The following is a 26,475-nucleotide window of genomic DNA, read 5'->3' as shown; positions in this document are numbered from 1 at the left end:
AACTAAACTCTGAAATACCAGTTTCACGAGAAACAATGGTCAGCCCAAATAAAATAATTTGCTGTATGGAGTTTGCGGCAAATTTTCAGTAACATTCAAATTAATTTGCCGCAAGTTTGCTGCAAGGATTGTGCCACAAATTTGCTGCAAAGAGTTTGCAGCAACGTTGCGGCAGGGAGTTTGCTGCATATTTGCAGCAAGTTCACAAGAAACCTAATTTGCATCTGAAAAATGAACCACCCGCATATTTGCGGCAAATAGTTTGCTGCAAATTTACTGTAAAGCTTGCGGCAAATTTGCAGTAACAGTTCGCGTGAGGTCTAAAATTTCGGTAAGGGTTACACTCTTCCCTGAACGATTTATATTTTCAGAATCCATGCTGGTACACTAAAGGGGACAAGAAATTCAGAGAACAGAAAGCCAAATCGCAGCCTTTAACAGTAATGTAAATGTTACATGAAACTTCTCAAGTCAAAAGAAAATCTTGACATGATCATGACACTTATGTGGCATGAAATGAACATGGCATATAAAATAAATTGTACCACAATTGAATTTAACCTTTTTTTCTCTGTCATCTTTTTGTTTATAATAACTTTATTTGCGCTGACCGTTGTTTCTCGTGAAACTGGTATTTCAGAGTTTAGTTGGATAAATAATAGTCGCGCCAGCGGCTTACTGACTACGCATTCGCTTATTCATAATATACGATGCGAGTAACCGGAAGTGTACCCTTCTTTCTTGGGCGCCGCCATGTTTTTTTTTTGAGTACTCGTAAATAAACAAATACGAAACAAATTACTATGATATAACATGCCTTTTATAAAATATACCTCTCTTATTAGCCAGTAAATGTTATTATACACCTTGTCGCTGATACAAAGTATCGTTGATATAGATAAACGGAGAAAGAAAACTGTTGTGCATATGAACGGGGGCATACGCAAAGAATGCTGGGATTGAATTATAGAAGAGCACCCCCTGTGTCAATAATTAGATTCAAAAATTGCAAGTTTTTAGATGGAACGCTATAGTTTTCAGCTTGCAAGTGGAAGGTGGGCAGTGCGGTTACCATTGCAATGATAATTATTGCATAATACGTCCCTTGTTTAACGCCATAGGCTGTTATCATTGTAAAAATTGCCAATTTTTGTCCAAAATTTTACACGCTACAGAAAATCTATACCTGCCCTGCTGCAGGGTTTGACGTCGTGTAAGTACGTGAACTGCTTTCATCAGAGGGAAACTGGGCATAGTTATCATATAAACGTTTATGAAGTAACAATTACAGTTTATCATGAATCAATACAAATAACATTGCCAATCTTAACCCCTGGCGCGACACCAAGGGCTGAGCCCTATATAATATTAGTCGCGCCAGCGGCTTACTGACTACGCATGCGCTTATTCATAATATACTATGCGACTAACCGGAAGTGTACCCTACCTTCATGGGCGCCGCCATGTTGTTTTGAGTACTCGACTCGTAAATAAACAAATACAAAACGTGCAAATTATTATTTTATAACATGCCATTATAAAATATATCTTTTGTTAGCCAGTTAGTGTTATTATCCACCTTGTCGCTGATACAAAATATCGTTAATATCACGCATAAAAAGTAGAAAATGGGAGAAAACTGTCGTGCATATGAACGGGGGGGGGGGGGCATACGCAAAGAATGCTGGGATTGAATTTTAGAAAAGCGCCCCCTGTGTCAATAACTAGATTAAAAAATTGCCTGTTTTTAGACGGAACGCTCTAGTTTTCAGCTTGCAAGTGGAAGGTGGGCAGTGCGGTTACCATTGCAATGGTAACGATGGCATAAAACGTCCCTTGTTTAACACCATAGGCTGTTTGATGGCAAAAATTGTCAATTTTTATCCAACAGTTTTACACATTACAGAAAATCTATTCCTGCACTGCTGCAGGGTTTGACGTCGTGTACGTCAATGTACGTACGTGGACTGTTTTCATCAGAGGGAAAGTGGGCATAGTTGTCATATAAACGTATATGAAGTAACAACTAATTATATTTTATCATGAATCGATACAAATAACATTGCCAAAACTTCGCGACACCAAGGGCTGAGCCCTATATAATATTATTTATATATTGGCGGACTGTGGACAGCACAAGATGTGTTTTATCCAACTAAACTCTGAAATACCAGTTTCACGAGAAACAATGGTCAGCCCAAATAAAATAATTTGCTGTATGGAGTTTGTGGCAAATTTTCAGTAACATTCAAATTAATTTGCCGCAAGTTTGCTGCAAGGATTGTGCCGCAAATTTGCTGCAAAGAGTTTGCAGCAACGTTGCGGCAGGGAGTTTGCTGCATATTTGCAGCAAGTTCACAAGAAACCTAATTTGCATCTGAAAAATGAACCACCGCATATTTGCGGCAAATAGTTTGTTGCAAATTTAATGCAAAGCTTGCGGCAAATTTGCAGTAACAGTTTGCGGGAGGCCTAAAATTTCGGTAAGGGGAGCTTTAAAATGAGCTTCTAACTTGTGTTAGCTAGACCAAATATATTGATGGAATATCTGTCCCTGAGGTGCATTCTACCATCATGAAGGACACTGAGCTTATGGGTTCATAATTTGATGACTGTGATGAAAATAAAAGGCAGAGATATAACACTGGGTGTTAGAAGGACTGAAACCCAGAACCACATGGCAATTTTCACTTTTTGAAAATGATCTTTTCTGCAACGCTATCACATCTAAAGTTCCATCTGCCCATTCATAAATTCCATCAATGCTCAATTGTGTAATGCTAAAAACTAAGAGTTAATTTCCTACCATGTGACAATGTACAATGATGAAACTCCATCACACCAAGTCATCTTCAGAGTAAGTGAGTCAAGCTTTTCTTTCACTGTCTTTACAACTGACAGAGAACTCTGATTGGAGAAATACAAAGTATGATTATGACAAAAAATAATGTGAAATTAAAATCAAAACATTTGTGATATTAATTCTTTTCCGTTATGTTGATCAAAATAGAATCACACAAATGGCTACACAAATTTGTTTCATGATTACAAAGTATACAAAATCAGTAATCCTATTGGAATGGCATTAGGTTTTTTCAGATTACATTTGGCTGGTTGAAGAGTGTACTGACCTGCAGGACCTGAAACACCTCAGTCCATGTACTGTCACCTTTCCTTGCTAATTCAATCTCAGCCATGTCACACTGTGGAATTGGTGACGGATACACGGAATCAACTCTCTTCTCAGGACAACAATGTAATATTAGTTCAAACTGCTGCAGTGTGTCCATAGACATGTCTGCCATCTCTTTACTGTCACAGATCCATTGACAGACTTCCTTTTGAGGTGGAATAATTGTGTCGTATGTCACCACAGCCAGGTTGTCTACAGCTTCTGTTGTACTCTGGACTCGTTGAAGATTTTCTAAAGTGCTCAGGTGATTTCTGGAAAAAAGAAAATCAGAGATGTTCTGTTTAAGAAAGAACACACCTCAGAGACAGATATTCAGACTCACAACTTTTTACAAATCTTTTCTTATCTACCACTTGTGGGGGCTCATTTTCACCCTTTCACCACCATGGTTTGACCCAATCCCATTGTTATCAATGGTGGCTGTGGACCTGTTTACAGGGAATTGGGGTGAAGAGGTTAAAGGGGAAATTTAACTTGAAAATTAATTTTGGAATATCAAACTCATATGATCATTGAAAGGCTTTCGAGTCGATTTTATTCACTTTCACTCACTGGCTAACAAACAGCGGTGTACTAAAATACCGGAAGTGACGTCGTAAACTTGGTCATTGAAGCAGTCGACATGTGCAACTGTAAGCTTTTCCAGTTACAGTGTATATAATGGCTACAGAATATAGGGGTCAAGCACTCGGTGTCGATGTTTAAGTCGAGCAGAAATAAAGTTTTCTGCGAATACCACTTTGAGAAGGGCTGCTTTTAGCGAAAGTTGCAAGTCCAACTACTGAACTACAAGCGTAAAAGAAAACTGTCCGGGGCATATCCAGCCCCAAGTGCTTTGCTTGTACATATGGGACAGTACGTACCCTCAGGCACTAGAAACGGAAAGCTGTAGACAGGACTGCTGGTTCTAGACTAATCATGGCTGCATCAGGGTGTTCTGTAACACATTAAAATGCTCGCACTTTTAGAATTAATGTCGATCTCTTACGAGCATTGGCATTACTTCAGCGTCGGCATGATTTCACAGCGATTGCAAACGCAACACATGCATCCATGGGTTGACAATGACAGGCATGATGGATCGCCGAGAGGAATTTGAACATCGTCATCGGAGCTAGAATAGTCACTTTCCGAACTCGAGTCGCTATAACTTTCTGACGATGTCAGTCTTGGATCATCGATTGCTCGTTCAGGTTGGAAGTTATTGCCGATTATCTTTGCCATTATGATTTTCAGTCGAGCGCTGAGGTTTGTGTACCACGTACGCGTCCTCTACTTGGCGTAGAAGAGCTTGGCTGTAAGTGACCTTGCTTTGAACCCGCTGTGTACACGACGACTAGCAAGTTTGATACGTCACTTACGGTTTCTGTGTGTTCAGCTTGTAGCCACTGCGCTAATACGCGCGAGTAAAAGTGAATGAAACCAACGCTATTTTGTTTATTTTTCACTAAATAACGACCTGATTACCTAAAATGGCTGGGTAAATTTCCCCTTTAAAGCTCTTGGAGGGACAAATTTTAATGTCTTAGTTTTTCACAAATCAAAAATTTTGTTTTTCCCTTAGAGATAACACAGAGATAGCGGCAATTTTGAATTTCAAGAATTGCTATAAAATTTTGGGCAATTTGTTTGTCTAGTACCAAACTTTGCATAGTGACTCCTAATTTTTATTCTTGATTTGGTAAGAGAATGGTTGAAATTTTCATTGAGGAAAGTTTAAAGAAAAAGTTGAAGGTGCATACAACTCGTGTTGATCCCTTATCGGATACAACCCCGTCTGAGAAGGTTGAGGCTTTTGCCAAATTCTTCTCGGATAAAATCAAGAAAATTCAGCTTGGATTCCCAGCTATTGACACTGACGTTATCACTGCCTCCGAGAGCTATGGCTTTGATCTGGACATTAAATGGGGCACTTTGAACCTGCTACAGCTGACGAGGTGCGTCGCATTGTGATGAACTGCCCAAACAAGTCGAGTTTTATGGATCCATTGCAAACTAAACTGGTCAAAGCCTGTATTTCTTCACTGCTCCCTGTTTTTCTCAAAATTATCAATCTTTCGTTGTCAACAGGGAAATTTCCTGATCGACTGAAACTGGCAATGGTCACTCCAATTCTCAAGAAAGCATCATGGGATCAGGATGTTTTAAACAATTATCGACCAGTGTCAAATTTATCATTTATATCAAAGATTACAGAGAAAGTCGTTGCGGCCCGATTACAGAGCCATCTGAATGTCAATAATTTACATGTACCTCGTCAATCTGCATATAGAAAATATCATAGTACTGAGACCGCTCTACTCCGACTACATAATGATATCGCTTGTGCCATTGGTCAACAGAAAGTTGTTTTGCTTGTCATGCTTGATTTGTCGGCAGCCTTCGATACTGTTAGTCATGATCTTTTGTTACACAAACTTTGTTCAATTGGCATTACTGGAAATGTGCTATCATGGTTTTCTTCCTATCTCTCGAACCGTGATCAATGTGTAATTCTCAATGGTGCTGTGTCCGCCACCAAAAAATTGGAATGTGGGGTCCCCCAGGGAAGTGTACTCGGTCCCATTTTATTTACATTATACACATCATCATTAGCTGAATTGCTCACTGATCGCGGTGTTTCACATCAATTGTATGCGGATGATACGGGGATTTACATCTCGTTTGAGGTTGATGACTCTGCACCCGCCATTGCTCAGATTTCTGATTGTATCAGGGGTGTGCAGTATTGGATGTTGAGTCACCGTTTGAAGATGAATGACAGTAAGACGGAGGTCATCTGCTTTGGAACGAGGCATTCCCTTTCCGTCTCGGGCCTGTGGATGTTGCAATAGGCGGCTCCCTCGTGAATTCGGCGCCAGTTGTCAAAAATCTTGGTGTTCTTCTCGATAGCCAATTGACGATGGAGCGGCATGTGACATCCACATGCAGGAGTGCATACTTCCATTTACGGAATATAGCTCGCATCTGTAAATTTCTCCCACGTTTGTCACTTGAAAGGCTCATTCATGCTTTCATTTTTTCTAAGTTGGACTATTGCAATGTATTGTTTCTTGGGCTTCCCTTATGTTTACTACGGAAATTACAGCTAGTTCAAAATAGCGCGGCTCGCTTATTGTCTGGCTGCCGCAAGTATGATCACATATCTCCTGTTTTAAGATCACTTCACTGGCTCCCAATCGAGCGTAGAATTGAATTCAAAGTCTTATTACTGGTTTTTAAGGCACTTCATGGTCTTGCGCCTATCTATATCATTGACCTTTTAACACCCAAGAGTAATACGCGCCGTCTACGTTCTTCAGATTCGGGCTTGCTTGAGGTTCCGTTTACGAGGTCTTCATTCATATACAAACGGGCCTTCAGCCATGTCGCTCCGCGTTTATGGAACGATTTACCGGCTGATATTAGAATGTGCAATACCATCGATTGTTTTAAGAAACGTCTAAAAACGCATCTTTTCCGCAAAGCTTTTAATTAATTGTCCTTTTAAGATTTTATACATTTTCCTGTGTCTGCATGTTTTTTAGTGTCGAAGGTTGTTTATTTTTTACATTTGTGAACCGTTTAGAGCATTTTATGGATTTACGGTATAGAAAAATAAAAATTATTATTATATTATTACTACCTTTAATAAGATTCATTTAAGACTCATTTAAGGAATAAGACAATGTTGATGTACTACTCTTGAACAATCCATCTTTAATACATGTGCTGACTACGTAATATATCTTACAAATGATATGGACAAGATATCATTGGGAAACTTTACCGTATTGATGTTGCTCCTTCAACAATTTCTGCAAGATCTTCTCTCTGTTTGTGACATAGCTTTATAAGATGTTCTGAAAAGCCTTTACATCTGTCAATATTACTGACACCAAGTTCCTGAAATGAAAGGACTTGAATTAATGACAGTAACTTGGGAAGAGATCTGAATTCAATCTTCTGGTAACATAGTGGCTGTCATGAAAATATCTAATTTATTGTCACCAGAAAATCTGTCAATCTGAACTGAAATACTTATTTCAAATAAGATGTCAATATGATTACAAATGTCAAAGTTATGCCTGTTTTATTAGTGTGACAATTTATATAAGATCTTTTGGTGCATTTCTTACCTTTGATGGCGTTACCATGGCAGCATGCATGGTTGCACTTCGTGCAATACATCGATAGTAATACAACTGGCATCCTTCCCACAATGCAATTGCTTCAGATGTCACTTGATCACTGCAAATACGTATCAACATGACATCAAAACGGGTTCTAATAATCAGTATCATTCAAGGTAAACATTATGTAATTTACCAGGTCCAAGCAACAAATAGAAAAATGTACAGAGTTGAAATTCTTCTGAATAGTCAAGAAACAAGTCATCGTTGATGACACAGTCCCCACTTGTAAATGGGTACTTTGATTACAGGTCCTCAGAGAGGATAGAGTCCTCTTCATTAATTAGGTCTGTGATAAAAATACTTTGATACAGATGGCGCTCAATGGCCAAGAATGAGTTTATGGTGATGAAAACATAAAACCAATATAGGCCACTATCCTAAAGGTCATTAAATGAGTCAACTGGGAATTAGTTGACAGGATGTTGCAAAACATTTTTTCATACTATCCTAACACTAATAGATTATCACCGGTACCATATTTCATAAAGTTTAATGCAGTATTTATAACACTATGAGATCAACATCTGTATCAAGTTTCATCAAATTTGACATTGTATTTTTGGATATATCACGTGACTCTAATTAGGAAAGTTCATTACATATGCAATTACAAATTAATTAAAATGACACTGATAAATGTCTTTTTCACTGTTAAAGCAATGTGAGCTTAACATCTGTACAAAGTTTCATGAAATTTGATGCAGCATTTCTTGACATATCAGCGTAATTATGAAACTTCAATAATTGACATGATACTGCTACATGACGTGAAACAAATTGACGAGCATGTTACTATGAAATAGGTCAATGTCCTTGTACCAACTTTGAATGATACTGGTGGAAATATGTCTGAGTTATGGCTCAGTACATGAGAAAATCGTAACAAAATTGCCGCCACGCAGCGATATTTGATCTTACTGTTTAAAAAATCAACACGTATATGTATGACATAAGTCAATGTCAAGGTACAAACTTTGAATAAAATCAGTTGAGACTTGCCAGAGTTATGGCTCTCGACATGAAAAAAACCATAAAAAAGTTGCCAACATGTGGCCATATCGGACCATATCGAGAAACAAATCGAAGTACATATGTATACTATAAGTCAATGTCCTTGTACCAACTTTGAATAAATTTGCTTGATACATGTCTGAGTTATGGTTCAGGACATGGAAAATCGAAAAAACATGGCCAAACGGTGGCCATATTGGATTGTATCACAAAACAAATCAATGTGCATATATGTATGACATAGGTCAATGTCCTTGTACTAACTTTGAATAAAATCAGTTGAAACATGTCTGAGTTAAATGGCTCTGTACATAAAAAAATCGTAACAAAATGGCCACCTGGCGGCCATATTGGATCGTAAAAAAAACCAAATCAATGTGCATATGTATGACATTGGTCAATGTCCTTGTACCAACTTTGAATAAAATTGGTTGAAACATGCCTGAGTTATGGCTCTGTACATGAAAAAATCGTAACAAAATGGCCACCTGGCGGCCATATTGGATCGTAAAAAAAACCAAATCAATGTGCATATGTATGACATTGGTCAATGTCCTTGTACCAACTTTGAATAAAATCGATTGAGATGTGCCTGAGTTATGGTTCTGTACATGAAAAAATCGTAACAAAATGGCGGCCATATCAGGCGGCCATATTGGATCGTAAAAAAAGCCAAATCAATGTGCATATGTATGACATAGGTCAATGTCCTTGAACCAACTTGAATAAAATTGGTTGGAACATGCCTGAGCTATGGCTCTGTACATGGAAAAATCGTAATTAAATGGACACTGGCGGCCATATTGGATCGTATCACAAAACAAATTGACGTGCATATCAATGTCCTTGAACCAACCTGTGGAAATCAATATTGCTTGAAGAGTGTTTGAATGCAACGCTGAGATCTGTGACAGCAGTCTGCAGACCTGAGTTCTGGTCTCTCTGTTTGGCATACATCAGGCCTTTCCTATATGACAGACCAAGCAGTGACAGATACTTGAAGAGATCGGCCAGAGACTTTCTCTTTCTCAGGTTGATGTGTTTAGCTTCTGATTTCTGCTTTTCTTTGTCTGCATCCTGCATTTCATTTTCAGAAAAGGGAAAAAGTGTACTGATAAATATGAAATAATAAAGTGTTTAATACAATGGTTTGCACTAAACCGTTGGCTATACGTGAACTTAACATACTGTCTAAACTGTGGGGTTACCCACACTGTCAGACATAATTATCGTCTTGCCAATAATATCAGTCAATAGCAAAGAAGTCAACTCTGCAACAGTTGAAACATTGTCTGGAAGGCGGTCACATGTAGTCAAAGCAACACCGTACATCTACACATCCAACTTACTGTCCAGAATGCATCATTTGCAAGAGTTGGTTTTGCAGATCTGGTGGTGTGCTTTTGACTACATTTCACCTCGGACCTCTTTCCAGACAGTGTGATAACTTTCACAGACTGAGCAGATTTCTTTGTTATTGACTGATATTACTGCTAGACGATAGTTACACCTAACAGTGTTGGCAACTCCTCAATTTACACAGTATGTCTAGTTCCCATATTGCCAACAGTTCAATGCAAACCACTAAGTATAAAAACATCTTGTGGAGTAGTGCAGGTATGTTTAGCCCCTTCTCTGTGTGATATAAATCAGTACAATCAAGAATTCCATTCAGCATAGTGTGACCTATACAGAATGAGGCAAGTGTAACAAAACTGTACAGAACTTTATTGCCCAGTACAGGTTTACAGTTCAATTTAATATGCAAAGGAATGAAATTTATATCACATGCAAAAGTTTCCGGGCAAAGAATACCCTTCACATGTCATAACAAGGTCTACATTGCATCAATGGAAAGAGCTCGTCAATGCGTTTCCTTGGTTGAGAAATTCTTCACAATCAAGCATTTGACTAGCTGTGTTTTTTGTTTTTTCCCCTGGGCTAAGGAAATCATGGGAAATTACTCAAACAGATTAATTAAAAAAAAGTCAGGTGGCAAAAAACTCAGTGGTTGGATCTAGACTGAGTGAATACCTTTGAGACATCCAAAGCTTGGAGTTGATGAACCATTTCAACGATGTTTCCCGTGAACTCATCCAGGGATGTGATCAGACTGGGATACAAGGAATTCTTAAACATTCTGCTGCAGAGTTTTGTCATCTTAGCAAACAATGTTGGTAATCTCTGCAGGATCCCTTCACCAAAATTGTCAGCATCCATCTCTTCAAAACATGTCTGGGAAAGGAAAGTCATTCAGCAAAGATAGTCAGATATCACTTGCAATGATGTGACAAAAAATTCATGTCAAAATGTCCAATACTTTAATCTGAAGGGGAATAATGCTTTGGTCTAAAATCAGAGATAATGTTTCCATCTAATAGGGGCAGTACTTAAAGTTTGGTTGCTGGCTCTAGCATTAATGGTCATTAACATTGGCTGTTTAGATGATGTTGTATCTTTGTTCTGCTTTGAAAGTTGTGTCCAGTAAATCAATTTCATGCTCAGATATGAAAATCAGCCCTTTCATATAAATGCTGATATTGTAAGGTGGTTGGTATTTCAAAATGGTGGTTTTGCACATCATCGTGAATCAAGAAATTGATATAACAGCAACAATGATCTGTAACATTTCTGAAATGGGCTTACATTTCATATTTTGTCAGTTTCACTTTTCAAAGTTCCTAATGCAACACCTGTCCTGAACCTGCCTGATATATATTGACTAAATTGCCAACTTAAACAAACATACTACACCATTTCCCCAACCACTGCTGTTTGACAGACGAGGGAAATCAGTTCTTTAGAGAATGAAACCTGTACAATACCTGTAGGCTCTTGGATGACACAAACTTGCCGATACTGATATCTGATGCAGTGATGAAAAGCAAAGGCGATTCCTTCTTCTCAATCTCACCGATGTTACTATCCATGAATAAATTTCTTGCTGGCTCTAGAAGGGCACTCTTTGGCAAGAATCAGTAAAGATATTAATACATGAAAGACTGAGGGAATGAATGGATATGAGGTGAATGATACATTGATAAACGGTTCCACAGGCAGGTGGTCAAATGATGATGACAACGTTAGCATTTAGCTAGGCATTTTCACTTCAAAATAGAGAACTAAATATAAATATAATAGTTTAGCATCTCTCAGTTATGCCAGCTGGTCAGTCCCTTGGTCATTCAACAATCTAGATACAACCTACTTGAAATCATTTTGATAGTGATTTTCATCATGAGCATCTGTTAATCATCAAAGACTTCTTAAAAAGAATTCTTCCAGTTGACATACCTCAAACTTTTTACTAAACTTGTGCAGCGTTCTATGTGACTTCTCCACATACTGCTTCATTGCCCAGAAATTCATATCGCTCCAGCGAGCAATCTTGACAAAGCCCTTCAATGAAGAAAAGAAAAGCTTAATGAGAAAAACACCAAGATTTTAAACCAGCGGTCACTCACTTTGAAATGTCATTGCTCATATTTCTTGCCTCGAAACACTGCAAACTCCAGGATTTTAAATACTGGAGTGCACACAGCACTTCGCATGTTCATGTTCAACACGGTACAGGTGCATACTGTGTGTCTTGATATTGCAAATATTTTTATCTTTATCTGAATATGATAAGTCATCCTGCTTTTGGCCTCCTAGATTGGCAGCATTGTCATTTGTCATTTTCTCAATTTTTTTGTTGAAAATTAAAGTAATTTTACTGACTACAGGGAAATGGAAGAACACCCAAGGCCACATTTGAAAATTTCACTCTTTTACAGAGAGATAATCAAAGGCAAGAGGTAGTACTTATTTCATCATCTACAGGAACATAGAATTCTGTTTTTAAAAGATACCTTTGGCCAGTAGCTGTAACATTTTGTGATTTTTCACTATTTTTCCTCAATGTCAACTACAGTTTCTTGTTCTACTCCCCAAAGCATGTTGAAACACACAGTATTCAGCTTGTCAACTCAGTCTGTACAAGTGCAGATTGCATTGTCAATATTGACTATAGAATCTCTGTCTGGACTAGAATTCAAATGTAAACAATAACATTTTTCATGTATAGACAATGTGGTGACAAGCTAAATCGTTGGTGTAACAACAGGCTTTGCAAGGGTAGAACAAAAATTTCAAATTTACATACAAAGCAAAATCAGTAAGAAAATCACCAATAGTTACAAACACGATTGGAACTAATTTGGGATAATTGGATTTTCATATTTTTCAAATTTCTCAAAAGTGTTAGGTGCCATATAGCTGAATGTTGCAATATTAAAAATTACTTATAAAAACAAGTGTGTAATGTAAAAAGAAAAGCAGATGAGATGACATTTGTAGATTAAATCGGCATTACTTCACCATCCAATTATCCCAAATAAGTTCCAATCATGTTTACAGCTTCTTGCTCTTTGAGAACAGTGGAAGACTTTGTTACCTTGAGTTCTTTCTCAAAGGGTTTCCTCAACTCCTGAAGTTTTTTCTCAACTGCTGGCAAGAATTGCTTATAGTACTGGTGAACATTCCATAGTATAGTCATCACTTTACCTGTGTAATAAGACAATGGCATGACTCACAGACAATGATGCATTCCTTGTGCAGTCGCTTGAAAAGCAATTCTCAAGTATTTGTACATGCACAGCTCTACTTTTGTCAAATACAAATATTTGTTGCAATATAACAGATGGAATAGTTGACATCTCTTTGAGTTTTATAATCTTTTACAGCACAACTCATTTGTTTTTATCATTGTCATTGGACCTTCATATGCAAAGCAAAAGTTTTTCACTTTAGCAAAGAAAATATGACATTGAATTGTATACATTACTTGCCAATGTTAGCGAGTTTTCATGGCCATGAAATGCTAAAGACATAAATTCATGCAGTTGGTCATGTTTGTGCAGCAATAAAGTTATACAACTGAGGTATCAAGATATTTATCTTCCCTGGTTTTCTGTTATGGAGATCTATCAACTCAATAGAAAGATAGTAGGCAGACTGTTTATGAGTAGCCTGGGGTGTTATGAGAGTAGATGTGGGTCTGTTGAAACTTTCTACTTTGGTACATCTACATAGAGCTCTGACAATATGGTTTACATCGTGTGACACTGAATGAAAGTAATCCCATACTTACCTTGGTCAGGTGTTTCAGCTGCATGGATAACTTGACAGTGAAATGTCATCAACATCTGAAGTCTGACAGAGAATTCTCCAACACTCGATCCTTCTATGAACTGATGCAGATTGGTTACAAACTTATTCAAACCCTCCATCTTGTCACCACTCTCTTCATCATCCGGTGCCATAGCAACTGAGTCACACTCCATGGCAGCATTGTCCTCGTTGTCTTCATTTGAAGTGTTCAGGTGATATTCTATAAGTTGATACACGTAGTACCACTTCTTGCAAGCTTTGAGGGCGTACCTGTACACTACCATGTCCAAACATGAGGACCAACAGCTGAGCCATAAAAAAACAAACAAGTTTGTGTCAGCAAGTCTTCAAAATTATAATTTGAGCAATTTGGTGAATTTCGAAATGGGTACACATACTCCATACTACAGCAAAACAATTTGTTCAGGTCACGCGTGTCATACATGTGTATAATTTAATATTAAATGCATCTGACAATGCAGTATCTCTCTCCTAGTTAAGTTTTATGGGATTCAAACCAAACAGCCACAATGGTTCTACTCCAGAATAAAAAGGGCACCATGTAAAATGTGTTCTACAGACTAAATACGCCCTTAAGAGATCATGTGATGATGGTTCAAACAAACCCACATGTGTACAAATAGGTTTGAAAATACACATACTTCTATGGGCGTTTGCGCATATGGGTTTGTTTGTACCGTGGTCCATTTGAATTCCGGGTCTGACCTATTGTCTCAGTTCAATCACCCATTTACTCTAAATTAAGACTCTCTGTTAAGATAGAATGCTTCTTGGGGACAGATAATTGATCTCTCATTTTTTTTTAGTTTCTTTCTCATCTACCACTTATAGGGGCTAATTTTAAAATTCACAGAGTAAGAAAAATTTCACAGTCTTGGTTTTTTTGAAAATTGAAAATTTTATTTTCCCCATAGAGTTAACACTGGGATGGCAGCCATTTTGAATTTCAAATATTGGTAAATATCAGGTAATTTACATGTATTTCTCTATTACTACACTTTGCACTGTGACCCATGATTGTCATTCTTGATTTGATATTAAGAGAATGGTTGAAAGTTTCATTGAGGAAAATTTTAGAGAAAGTTTATTAGTCTTTCACTTTTGAGGCCCATACTACCTTAAGGTTGAACCGGGTAAATTTTACTGAGTTTCCTCTTTCATATTAGAATGGATGGCCTACTTATATTACAGTTCCAAAACAAGTACTGGGTCCTTACAATTAATTCGCAGCAAACAATTTAGATCGTAACCCTATAAATGAATACATTTTCTGAGGGCCAAGATATTGGCAAACGCTATGACCTGCATTTTGCAATCATTGTCACATAACAATCATGTGACAGTAAGTGTGAATAACCTCTAAAAAATCCGATTTGACTTTCCTCAATGCTGTAGTGTTTAATGGAAATTTTATGGCAGAGAGGGATATGTTAACAAGGTTTCACATCAAATTACAAATTGCAATGCCAAGTTTACCTGAGTTCAATCTTCCTCAATTGAATAATCATCTGAGTGATGTTATCAAGATGTATCAGAACTGACACTGCCCTGGACGCATTGGCTTCCCATTCCTGGAATTAACAAACAATAAAGACACACACCTCCACTTATTATGAATTCTTCATTGTGATTTTGTTTTCCTCACTTTTGAGGTAGGGCCTAGCAAATCTTTCTGGTCAAATTACATTTTACACTTTACATTTTGGATAACACCGTACATCAAACATTGCTTGTGAATTTATTTGTAAACTAATCAACTGTAGTTACAGATGTAAGCATGGCATCAATGTGTATAAAATTTTGAGTTTCATTCAGAGTGTGTGTAGCTGTATCTATGGCCATATGCACATTTGTAACTGTTCTCGCCAGTGAGGGGTTCAGTGTGTCCTTTTGTTGGGGAACATACCTGAGCCTTCAGGAGAAGCACTTCTAAGCCGGTCACAAATTTCATCAGCGGACTTGTCACAGGGAAAGCCATTATTCTGTTAATCACTTCAACAAGCTGTAAAAGAAGAATAGGAATACTGCTAAATCCTTCACTTCAAGTATTTTGTAGATATCTTGTGAATAACCTTCAGCTTTTTCAATAATAACTATTTATCAGCCAAATCAAGAAAAATTCACGAGGACTGTTCCTTGGCATTGCCATAAATAGACACACACAAAAAACCACGCATATTTAAAAACCAAAGCACTGATACTTAAAAGTAATAAAGAAACAATACATTGAAATAAGAAATATCAAGGACATTAAAGAGGCACTCCCACTTGGTAACATTTTTAAAACAAATTTTTTTAATGCCAACGGTCAATATTTGACATGGCGACTGAGCGCGGATCGCGAGATATCGATAAAAACATGTCCTCAAAAAAGTTAAAGTTTGAATTCCGGTGGCCCACCTGAATTCAGCTTCCGAACATAGAACGTTCGGCACTGGGGCCATTGTCAACTAAGCTATGGAGTACGAGTCTACGCTGACGCTGCTGTACACCACAGCAGTACCACTCGCGTCGGTTAGCGGTCATGTCCCATGGGAGAAAGCCGAGTCCTACTGACTCGGCAAAAAAACGAAAGACAAAGTTTGCTGATTCCACCAGAATTTGCATAGGTGACTAGCACAGATAGGTGCGGTTGATACATAGTATGCATAGTGGCCGCAGCGTGGTATGCACGCATACCACACGCGGCGGCCGCTATGTATCGAACCACGCGTAACTGTGTGGCAGACGACAAAATGTAGTCATCAGAGGCAACTAATATTTTACACGTAAAAACTGATATCTATGTGGTATTGTTTAAAAATTTAATACAACTGATTGAGAATAATGAAAACGACAAAAACTTAGGAGAAGTTTTAAAAAAGAATTACCAGAGGTAAAGGCATTGATAATGATGTATATAAAATCATCGCAGTAGGAGGTAAATTAATTGCGTCATTCGAACATTTTTGGACTCCTTAGAATATCATCAATCAGCACAACAACACTCTTTTGGAGGATTTCGGGTCATAACCAGAATCGATCGTAAAACTTCGGGATGAGATGTTTTTATCGATATCTCGCACTCCGCGCGGAGTTGCCACGTCAAATATTGACCGTCGGCATTAAAAAAATGTGTTTTAAAAATGTTACCAAGTGGGAGTGCCTCTTTAAAAGCACAAAATTTACCCACAAATGTTATCAGTGAGTCAATGGATGAAACATTGCATCTGATCAATTTGGAAGAAGTCTTGATTATTCTTTCAAGGCTGTATTTTTCCTGCAGTCTTGTGTTACTGTACCAAACAGTGATATGTAATGTAAAAACACTCTCAATAACTGCCTTGTAGAAAGGAAGTACAATCTTTGGTCATCACCAAATTGATTTGTTTTTCTTGTCTTGAGACGACTTGGCCACTCAGCCAAAGACAGATCAGGAGAACTACTGTATCCTTTATGTATCAAATACATGTACTTGAACAACATTACTGAGGTTTATAGGAAATTATTCACATTATTGTCAGTGAGAAAGCCAAGACAATACAAAATGTTTGTGTCATACGATACCTGTTTAAGTGTAGGATGATCTGGCCACTCAGCAAGCAGCTCTCTGATTCTTGCCAGGAACTTCTCCATTAATGGTCTGCATTGGACAGCTTGTTCAGTGTTGGAATCATGGTAGATGTCAAACGGTTTATTGAACAGAATACTGCTGGTTATTTTCGTCTCTTTGGAATTGTCTTCACTGCTTTGTAGACCAGTCATTGTTTGAAGCCGCCGGCCCATTAGTAAATGACCGCCAAGTAGACCAATGTCCAAGCTGCTGTCTGTAAAAGTTGCAAAATTTGGGGAAAAACACAAATAAATCTGATATCTCCATCATAGAAATACAGGTGAAGTTTATTCACAATGACCTAATGTACACAGCTCTGATGAAAAGGCATTTGAAAAGAAAGATGGAATATGTTTTATTTTTGTAGAAATTTGCAAATCTTATATGAGTAAGTCATCATAAATGATACACTGTAGTCCCTGTCGGATCAAATGTTTTTTGAGAGCTTTTGTTTCCTTAGGTTTGGAGATGACTTATCTATGGATTGTATTGCAACAAAAACTGGCATGCCTACATGTACATGGTATATTGTTCCTACACCTCCTTTCGATAAATCTTTTAATGCATGTCAGATAATAGTTCTTGATGTAAAAAAATAATGCCCAAAAGGCCACAGATGGAATGACAGAAACAATTTCTATCAATGTCTGCAGAGACCAATATCCTGAAATTTTTGAAGAAACTTCATTACCAGTAGCTGGCCTTGCTGTTTGTACCAATCTTCTGGAAATCTGATAGGCCAATGAGAATGGTTCCACATAGTCTATGGTCCCCAAGATTGCCTCTGTAGGATACAGCCAATGAGTTCTTGTCAGACCGCAATACAACACCTGATGTAGCTTACAAACTTCAGCCATTTCTGTCACATCCGTCTTGCTACTTTCAGTTCGTGGTCTATGCAAGTCTTTCTTCTTTTCTTCATTGTCATTGCTCTCTAGTGATGGTGGTTCTGTCATGTCTTCAAAATCCTAAATGAAGACATTAGTTTTGTGTTATACGTAGTGTTTAACACCTGTTTTGTGTAAGCTCTCATCGCAAAATTACAACCTTGGTGCCATGTTTACATATGGCACAGTGAGTGCCACAATAAAATTGATAGCACCAAATATTGATAGTATCATATCATTGCCTTAATATTTCATGCAAACACAACTGTTACTCTATTACATGTAATTTTTGTCTATCCCTTTTTATTTTTTTGCAATTAAACTTGATGTTTAAATGGGAATGACTATGGTAGAGTGACAAGAACAATAAACAGCTACACTGTGGAACTGACAGATAGTAAAAGGTACAGTAATAGTGGCTTTACAAATGAGACAACTCTGAAATATACACATTGTCGATGTCATCAAAGATTTCTTGCAAACCAGGCAATTGTATAAGTTAAACACGGTCTGTGCAACTGTTATGACTTCTTTTACCTTGTGGAATGTTGGGAAACTTCTCCGGAATTCCTGCTCTTCCCGTTCCTCTTCCGTCAAACCATCGCCATGTTCCTTTACTCTGTACTTGTACAGCTGGGCTTCCTCCTCCTCTTTCCTTCTTGCCTCCTCCTCAGCCTCCTTCCAGGAAGTGACAACGGCATCAAGCAACTGCTTCAGGAGCTCCAGCGTCTTCTCTTCAAATTGACCCCTCTGCAAGGCATGGTTACAGGTGTGTAGAAGAGCTACCTTCAGAAGTCTGGAATGATAACAACACGTTACATAATGATGCATGCCTTGTAGTGTGCAATATAGTGACAACTGAATTGAATCAATCTTCTTGTGTTCTTTATGAAGCTGACATGATATGGCAAAATGCTTCCAGTGCAACCAATTGGTGCATGTACATTGAAGACTAAATGTATCGTACCTTCCATGCAATTTACAAAATATAAAACAAAGTAATTATTACAGGTCTTCCATTGCAAAGAATAGTTCAGACGAATTCTTGTTATGGCATTATTACTTAAACTGTAAATGTGCTAAACCAACATAGCATAGTCTTTGTATAGCATCACAAGATTTGTGGTATAACAGATGTCCGGTAGATTCAGAATTGTGACCTGTATCTAACGGAGTTTACAGCAATTTTACACATTTATTGCTGTGTACAAGATTTCACTTTGGCGAAGTCTTCTAGGAACAAGACAGAAAACAGAAATCAACTTACAAAAAAAACAAACAAGATTCTTACTTTGCCTTGTAATCAAATTGTACAGATTTTACGTCATCATCAAGTTCAGCATCGTCTTGTTTCTCACGGACAGATTCAATATTATCAATGAGTTGTAGTGTATTTTCCTCACACAAAGCTTCAGCTACACTCAGTGACGACGGCAAGGTTCTTGTCTGATACGGAAATCTGACCAGTGTCAGAAGTAAATCTTGAACAGAACTGATCTGTAAAATTCAAAATTTGAACCCATGTAATGTTGCACATGCTAAATCATCTGGTATTACAGTTTCTTGTACAATCTCGCAGGTAGCTTATTAAAATTATAGTCCTATGAAGTTTGCTGGGGCTAATGTGCAGTGTCTCAGAAGCTGCTATCCAATTGGGTGGATGAATCTTACTGTAATAATTGAATAATACAAACAGACTCACTAAGTTGCTGTGAATAGTGACAATGTAACCTTCCGAGCACACTGTACATCAGCAGGTTTGCTGTGAACAACAATGTACTTGAAAATGCCACAAATTTTCTGAAAACAACAAAAATTTCACACACAAATGAAACGCAGAACCACATATTCTAACAATATAAGACATGACGCTGGCATTGGCACTCTAGGGTCCTTGTTCAAACACTTCGGCACCAAAGAAACATTTTTCACTGTGCGAAGGTATACACAACAAACTGATTCTTAAGTTTGTCTAATGTATAAAGTTTCTAATGAATGTCTGATGTTACTATGTACCTGACAAGATGTCGACGAAGATTTCTGGAATTTTGCTTGAATATCTTTACAGAACACTGCATGAGCCAAGGTTCTCATGCCATGGGAAAGCTGTGCTACCCCTGAGAGAAATGGAACAGTCAAGTCTTTGTACATGGGGTATTCTTTTTCCATGCGTGCGATGAATTGATTTACAGAACGTTGCCAAGCCTGTTCTTCTTGAAGGATGTTTGCGAGAAGAGACTGCATTCCACGTCTTGGTTTCTGACTTCCAAAGGCTTTCATCAGCTTGTCGACAAGTTTTTGGACAGAGTTGAGTGAACCAATGCTCGAAGTAAAGTGGCCGATGTCTTGAAGAAGAACATCAAACTGAAGAGGAGGAGAGTTTGGGGAGAAAATGAGAAAGAGAGAACAAGCAGAAATTTATCACATTCTGAACATGTTACAGAAGTATGTATAGTACAGATACTGAATTTTTCTTTGCTTTCAATGGCTTTTCAAGATATCTGTAAAATTCTAAAAAATAATTGACTTGAATATATTTTATAATGGCGATAAAAATTGACATTGCTGCTCAAAGGGTTAATATGTACAAACTGCTTGGTAGTAATATTGCTTTCTCACTGTGATGAAAATTATGATGAATTCAGTTCAACAATACGTTCATTAAAATCAAGTAAAATCAAGTAAAAAGCTTCCATTTGTCTGAATTGTCACAAAGATTTTGTCATTGTTTTCTGTTTTCATGACAAACTCACTTTGGAAGGTACAGGTCTGCAGGCAGTTTTCTTGGCAAGATCAGCCGCCATTTCTTTGAGACTGGTCTGTCTTCTTTGAAGATATTTGACTCTTGGTGGCAGCACAGAGTCTTGATACATATTGAGTGTCTGCCCAGTCAACAATTCTGACATCTTGTCTCTAACAGTAAGCTCACTGTCAAGGTTGTCAAACTGTAAAAATGAAAGAAGACGACAGTCATCCAAACAGATATGACGCTTACCTAAGATTTACAGCTTACACAAGTACATGACCATGAAAAGATTTGATGGCATTTCATTGGAAAAGTTGTCTAATGCTCAATTTCCTCGAGAATTGTGTTCATTTATGCAAAGTATATTGATGATCATTGCTTCAGTATGCAAATTAACCAATAATGAGTCATTATCAATGGTTGATATTCATTTGCCTAAGTTGGGGCATTATTCAGATAAATGTTTGAAAATTTTTTATTCACCAAGAACATTAACATCAAATTACTAATAACAAATATAATCCTAAAGCTTACTTCATCTTCATTGTATTTAAGTTTAATGGCCGTCTTTTCAGCTGGATCAACCGGTCCTTGTGGCGCCAGAAGCAAACTTTGCAACAGACCGAGATGCACCCAGCCAAGTCCACAATGCAGCTGGTCAGCATAGCAACCATGAAGTCCTGAGCCCCCTGATTGGCCAATGTGGTCTGCTTGTCTTTGATCGATTTCTGACATGTGTTTCATTTTTATACAGTCTATGCACTTCCTGAGCAAGTCTTCCACATATGCTGGCAAATTCACACTGCTTTTATGAGGATCAAAAAGATTCTGTCTTCTAGTCTCCTCTTCAAATGGAAGCATTTGTATCAGTTCGTTGAGGAAGTTGATTAAACCATCTGGAGTCACTTCATCACTGGTAACACTCAAAAGGTTGGTCCCATTGATAAAGGCATTCCTGTTTTCCTCATAGACGAAGGATCTCACGGCATAAATGAGATTTGCAAGGTTTGCTGCCAAGAGATTCCAATTGTTTGATCTGGAAAATAAACAAAACCAGAATTCTAGATACTTGCTGATAGCATGTCCTTGATATTTCATTTTCCTTTTCTTAAAAAGATAAGAATCAAGTCAAAAGGGCCACAGGTAATACCTTACTAGTACAAGTCAATCTTTTGAGCAAACTATCATTTTTAATATAGGGATACCGGAAAGTGCTGGCATGCCACAGCATAACTCTGATATGTTTGAGGAAATGTTGAAAATTAGTATCAATGACACTGTACTCCAATTTCAATCACAATCCATTGAGTACAAATGACATGAGTTTAGGTAGTCTGCATCTTGAATGACTTACACTTTGCTAAAAATTTTCCATAAAGAAAACTTTAAATTATTCCTTTTTCAAAATCAGGAATAATAATCAGGGGTCACTGTGCAAATTTGATACCAAAGAAACAAATTACTGAATATTTACTGACACTTGAAATTCAAAACGGCCGCCATCCCTGTGTTAAGTTTATGGGAAGTGGGGAGGAAACAAAATGTTCAATTTTCACCAAAATAATCCGATGAAAACTTTATTTACTCCAAGAGCTTAAAAATGAGTTCCCACAAGTGGTAGACCAAAAATGTATTGTAAAAATTTAACAGACTGAATATCTGTCCCGTCAAGGTTCATTGTTTGTGATTATTTTTGCACCTTTTCATCTGAAAAATGGAAACAGATTGGCCGAGCCATACGTCAATGGTATAACAACGAATGCTATAACAACATAAAGTCATATTGTAACTTTTAAATTGGGGCTCAAACTATTACAAAAATATGTGTAATGAATTATAATTTAAACTGGATGGATGTTAAAAAAGTAAAGTTTACCTATAGTGCTGTGCCGTATCAGCAATACTACTTCCATTGGTCCACAAAAACTCTGACAATCTTTGAATCTGTGTGATCTTCTCATGAACTTTTCCAAGAGATAGTCCATGACTTTGGAGATATCTCCTTGGCTGCTTGGGTTCATGTTGATGATGATCTTCAATTTGAAGCAACAGATGGAAAGAGAAAATTCCAACTGTACTTAAGTACAACGACCCAGGTCCCTGGCAATAAAAAGGTTAACAATCATTAGATTTTTTTGTCTCAAATGCCAGTTGAATAACATTTTGTTGATGTGAGCAAAGAATTTTATTTTTAATCAACCAAACTGTAGAAAGTTGTAAATGCTGTCGTTATCATAGCTAAATGGTCTATGCATAAGTACATTTCTGTAACCTTCAAGAGACATTTCCCTCTGTAATAGTTATGAGAAATGAGTTGTATCACAGAGATCAAGCTAAGAAAATTGATATTTTGCTATGAGTCATGTAAATCTTTTGATGTTCTAGAATCAAGTAACTTAACATACGTACTGAACCTTTTCTGGAAAAAACTGAGATTGTGAAAAAAAAACAAATCATTATATTTTTGCAGCTTTTGTGTTGCGTGGATAATTCAACAAAATGATCAACAATGGTTATTGTTCGCAGAAGCTGAAATGATGCAAAGTGCAGACTGGGCCGTACTCTGGCAGGTCATAACATTGGCTTTAAAAAATTTCAAACGAATCACAAAATCAACACTTCCTGCAAGAACTTACATTTTCAATGTTGAATGCACTATTCCTCTTGGGGAAAGTAGCATCAGAATCTTTGTCAAAGGCTGGTTTCCATGCCAACCACTGATTCGGTTGTCTAGTAACACTTGACGACCATAAATGCTGTAAGTATGTCATCAGCGCCTCAGATGTCATAGTTCTGATGTTTTGTTGACTGTGTTTAGCATCTGCCATTTTCCTGTACAGGATGAGCTGTAGTGGTTGCCATGGAGTCAGCGACTCTCTGTACTGATGGAATTTTTCCAGGCGCTGAGCCGTTTCCATGTGTACTCTGAGAGAAAAACGGATGAGGAGCATAAGAATATAACCTGATGGTTAAAGACAAGTAAAATTACAGTGCAGTATTATGCTTCTCGAATGCTTTGTGAAGGAAAATTTGACATGTTCTCCTTTACTATTGACACTTACAAACAAAACATTGAACATGAAAAAATTACAAAATAGTATAACATTAATATTTGAAAGATCTATCACAATGCATTTGGAAATTTAGCCGGTTTCGGTATACTCAGATCCTCCACTCTGTAAGATTTAAGGTTCAAGAACCACAGAAAACTAATAATATCAAACACACTGTCATCCTTCAGATTTGATGCATTACAATAATATCTATGTATTCGAAAACAATTTTTGTAATTTTCAAAGCAATCCTTGAATCAAGAGTGATAGAATAATGGCAATATATGATCAAACCAAAGCACATATATATATCCTCTCACATTTCTTGTACAGATTACATTGATCACCATAAAATTTAAGGAATAGATATTTTGCTTACTGTTTCCCTGAATGGCTGACATTCCGACTGAGTAATTCAACCAATAATTGGCATTCTCTCTGCGTTCCAAACCATTCATATACTGGCCACAGTTGAACTCTCATCTCACATTCTGCATCAGAGACTGTGCCCTCTGTTGCCATGGTTTCATTTGGATCTCTGTCAACTTCCATCAGAGTGGTCACACTGTCAGCATCATCATAAAGTTGATGTCTGACCAACAAAGATTCAACTGTATCAACTCCATTCAACAGGTTATCTATTAATTTAAAGATATATGTGATGAACGACAACATTATTACAGTGGTTAGTGTTCAACCATTTGCAATACGCAAACTAGAAATACCGTCTCAAGTGAGGACTTTCCAACATTGTCATATGACGGTACTACTAGTCACTAAAAAGGAAATCAACTCTGTGAAAGTTGAAACATTGTCTGGAAGCAACTCACACATAAACAAAATATCACCACACACATACCACTTTACTGTAAGGAATGCATCATTTACAGAGGGTGTTTGTGCAGATCTGGTGGTGTGGTTTTGACCATGTCTGACCTACAAGCTCCTTCCAGACAATGTTTAAACTTTTGCAAAGTTGATTTCTTTGTGGTTGACTGATATTACAACTTCTCAATTTAGACAGTACAGTATATCTAGCTCCCGTATTGCCAAAGGTTCAATACAAACCACTGTAAGAACACAACATTTTATACTCCTGCATTGAAGAAAGCACTTTAAAATTCTAAAAATGCTCATTTACTTCAATGAAAACCCTGCTTATTGCTGCTGTTACTCAGCAGGAATATTTCAGTAAAAGTGTGAATAATTTCCTGTGTGTAGATATCAGAAAATGAAAAAAGTAAAATAAACTGAATAAGTTATAAAGTCATCTATTTTAACTATAGTGGAAGCTAAGTCCCACTTTCACTTGGTGATTGTTATCAATTTAATATCATCCAGTAAAAGTTTGACAACAGAGGCCCTCACAGAAACTTTAACCTAAGCAAAGAAAAACCAAACTTTCAAATACCTATATTATCATTTCCTTGTTCACTGATACTGTACACTTCCATTAGGATATCTTCCAGCTGCCTGCAAACACTTTGCCGATCTGCAAGATGAAACCTAATCCTCTTCTCTTGGTCCTGTCTCACTTTCAACACTGCGACATCATTGTTGTTGCCAAACACATCTATGCACTGACACAGTTTGTGGACATGTTGTGTTAGATCAGCAACAATAGCACTCTTGTATGGAACTGGAAATCCGAGATCTCTCCAAACGATCAACTGGGCCTGGGATGCCCTTGTATCATTTGTCAGCGACTGAAGGATTCTGCTTACAACGGTACTTAATTCTGATGGTAACCTACGGAAGATAGAAGACCAATGGTGTTTATATGGATGCAATGTGCAGAGGCCATGACTTTTAATGATGTTTTTCACTATTTTTGATTTAATATTAAGTTATATTTGTAAAATGTACTGTTATTGTTTATATTTGAATTCTAATCAAGATTAGAATTTAACAATACCAATACAGCCTACACATGTACAGTCTGAGTTGACAAGCTGAATACTGTGTATATCAACATGCTTTGGGGAGTAGAACAAGAATCTGTCAAATTTTTTTTTCAATACTTTTTTGATCTACCCACTTGTGAGGACTCATTTTAAAGCTCTTGGGATAAGAAAAATTTTCACAATCTTAATTTTGTGGAAATTGAAAACTGCAGTTTTACCCATAGAGTTAACATAGGGATAGTCGCCATTTTGAATGTCAAATATCACTAATGTTAGGGAATTTGTTTCTCTCATTGTACATGTACATGGTGATCCTTGATTTTGTTCTTGATTTGGTAAGAGATGGTCGAAAATTTCATTGAGGAATGTTTGAGCAAAAGTTGAAGTCTTTCACTTTTGAGGTGTGAATTACCTTTAAGTTGTGAGCACTCTTAAAACTTAACTTACTCAGCATCTCTGCCAGCCAAATATTCTGTAGCTGTAAACAATGTCTTCTTGAAAACCCAATTCCAGTGTAAACTAAGCTGTGACAAGGTCATATGTTGTCTATCTAACACAGACTGGTTAGAGATATCCCACAGTCTGTCTCTCCATGACAATGCTTCCAATACCTGGAAAAAATCAACTCTTACTTACAATCTCCTTTCCGGATGAAAGTCAAAGGGACGGACATTACATGTAAATTATGTTACATGACATTGACACCAAATAAACAGTTAAAGTAAACATCAGCGGCTCTCTA

At 37.3% G+C, this 26,475-nt stretch overlaps 1 protein-coding gene across 1 annotated transcript in view; it reads right to left on the bottom strand.

The window, feature by feature from the left end:
• LOC139151028 (midasin-like) overlaps nucleotides 1–26,475 on the bottom strand; it is a 138,658-nt gene that overhangs the window by 39,417 nt on the left and 72,766 nt on the right. Inside the window, 24 exon segments of the mRNA XM_070723548.1 lie at nucleotides 2,807–2,907; nucleotides 3,132–3,444; nucleotides 6,963–7,078; nucleotides 7,312–7,423; nucleotides 9,236–9,456; nucleotides 10,414–10,614; nucleotides 11,205–11,342; nucleotides 11,674–11,778; nucleotides 12,815–12,924; nucleotides 13,511–13,836; nucleotides 15,028–15,122; nucleotides 15,458–15,553; nucleotides 17,098–17,357; nucleotides 17,835–18,111; nucleotides 18,568–18,826; nucleotides 19,322–19,527; nucleotides 20,047–20,394; nucleotides 20,784–20,975; nucleotides 21,311–21,812; nucleotides 22,653–22,876; nucleotides 23,413–23,701; nucleotides 24,209–24,467; nucleotides 25,241–25,578; nucleotides 26,181–26,344. Coding sequence (XP_070579649.1) covers nucleotides 2,807–2,907; nucleotides 3,132–3,444; nucleotides 6,963–7,078; nucleotides 7,312–7,423; nucleotides 9,236–9,456; nucleotides 10,414–10,614; nucleotides 11,205–11,342; nucleotides 11,674–11,778; nucleotides 12,815–12,924; nucleotides 13,511–13,836; nucleotides 15,028–15,122; nucleotides 15,458–15,553; nucleotides 17,098–17,357; nucleotides 17,835–18,111; nucleotides 18,568–18,826; nucleotides 19,322–19,527; nucleotides 20,047–20,394; nucleotides 20,784–20,975; nucleotides 21,311–21,812; nucleotides 22,653–22,876; nucleotides 23,413–23,701; nucleotides 24,209–24,467; nucleotides 25,241–25,578; nucleotides 26,181–26,344 — 5,252 coding nt within the window.

Source organism: Ptychodera flava, chromosome 15 (genome assembly GCF_041260155.1).
Source record: "Ptychodera flava strain L36383 chromosome 15, AS_Pfla_20210202, whole genome shotgun sequence".
NCBI lineage: Eukaryota > Metazoa > Hemichordata > Enteropneusta > Ptychoderidae > Ptychodera > Ptychodera flava.
The sequence above is the reverse complement of the archived record's forward strand: the minus strand, read 5'-3'. Positions and strand labels throughout refer to the sequence as shown.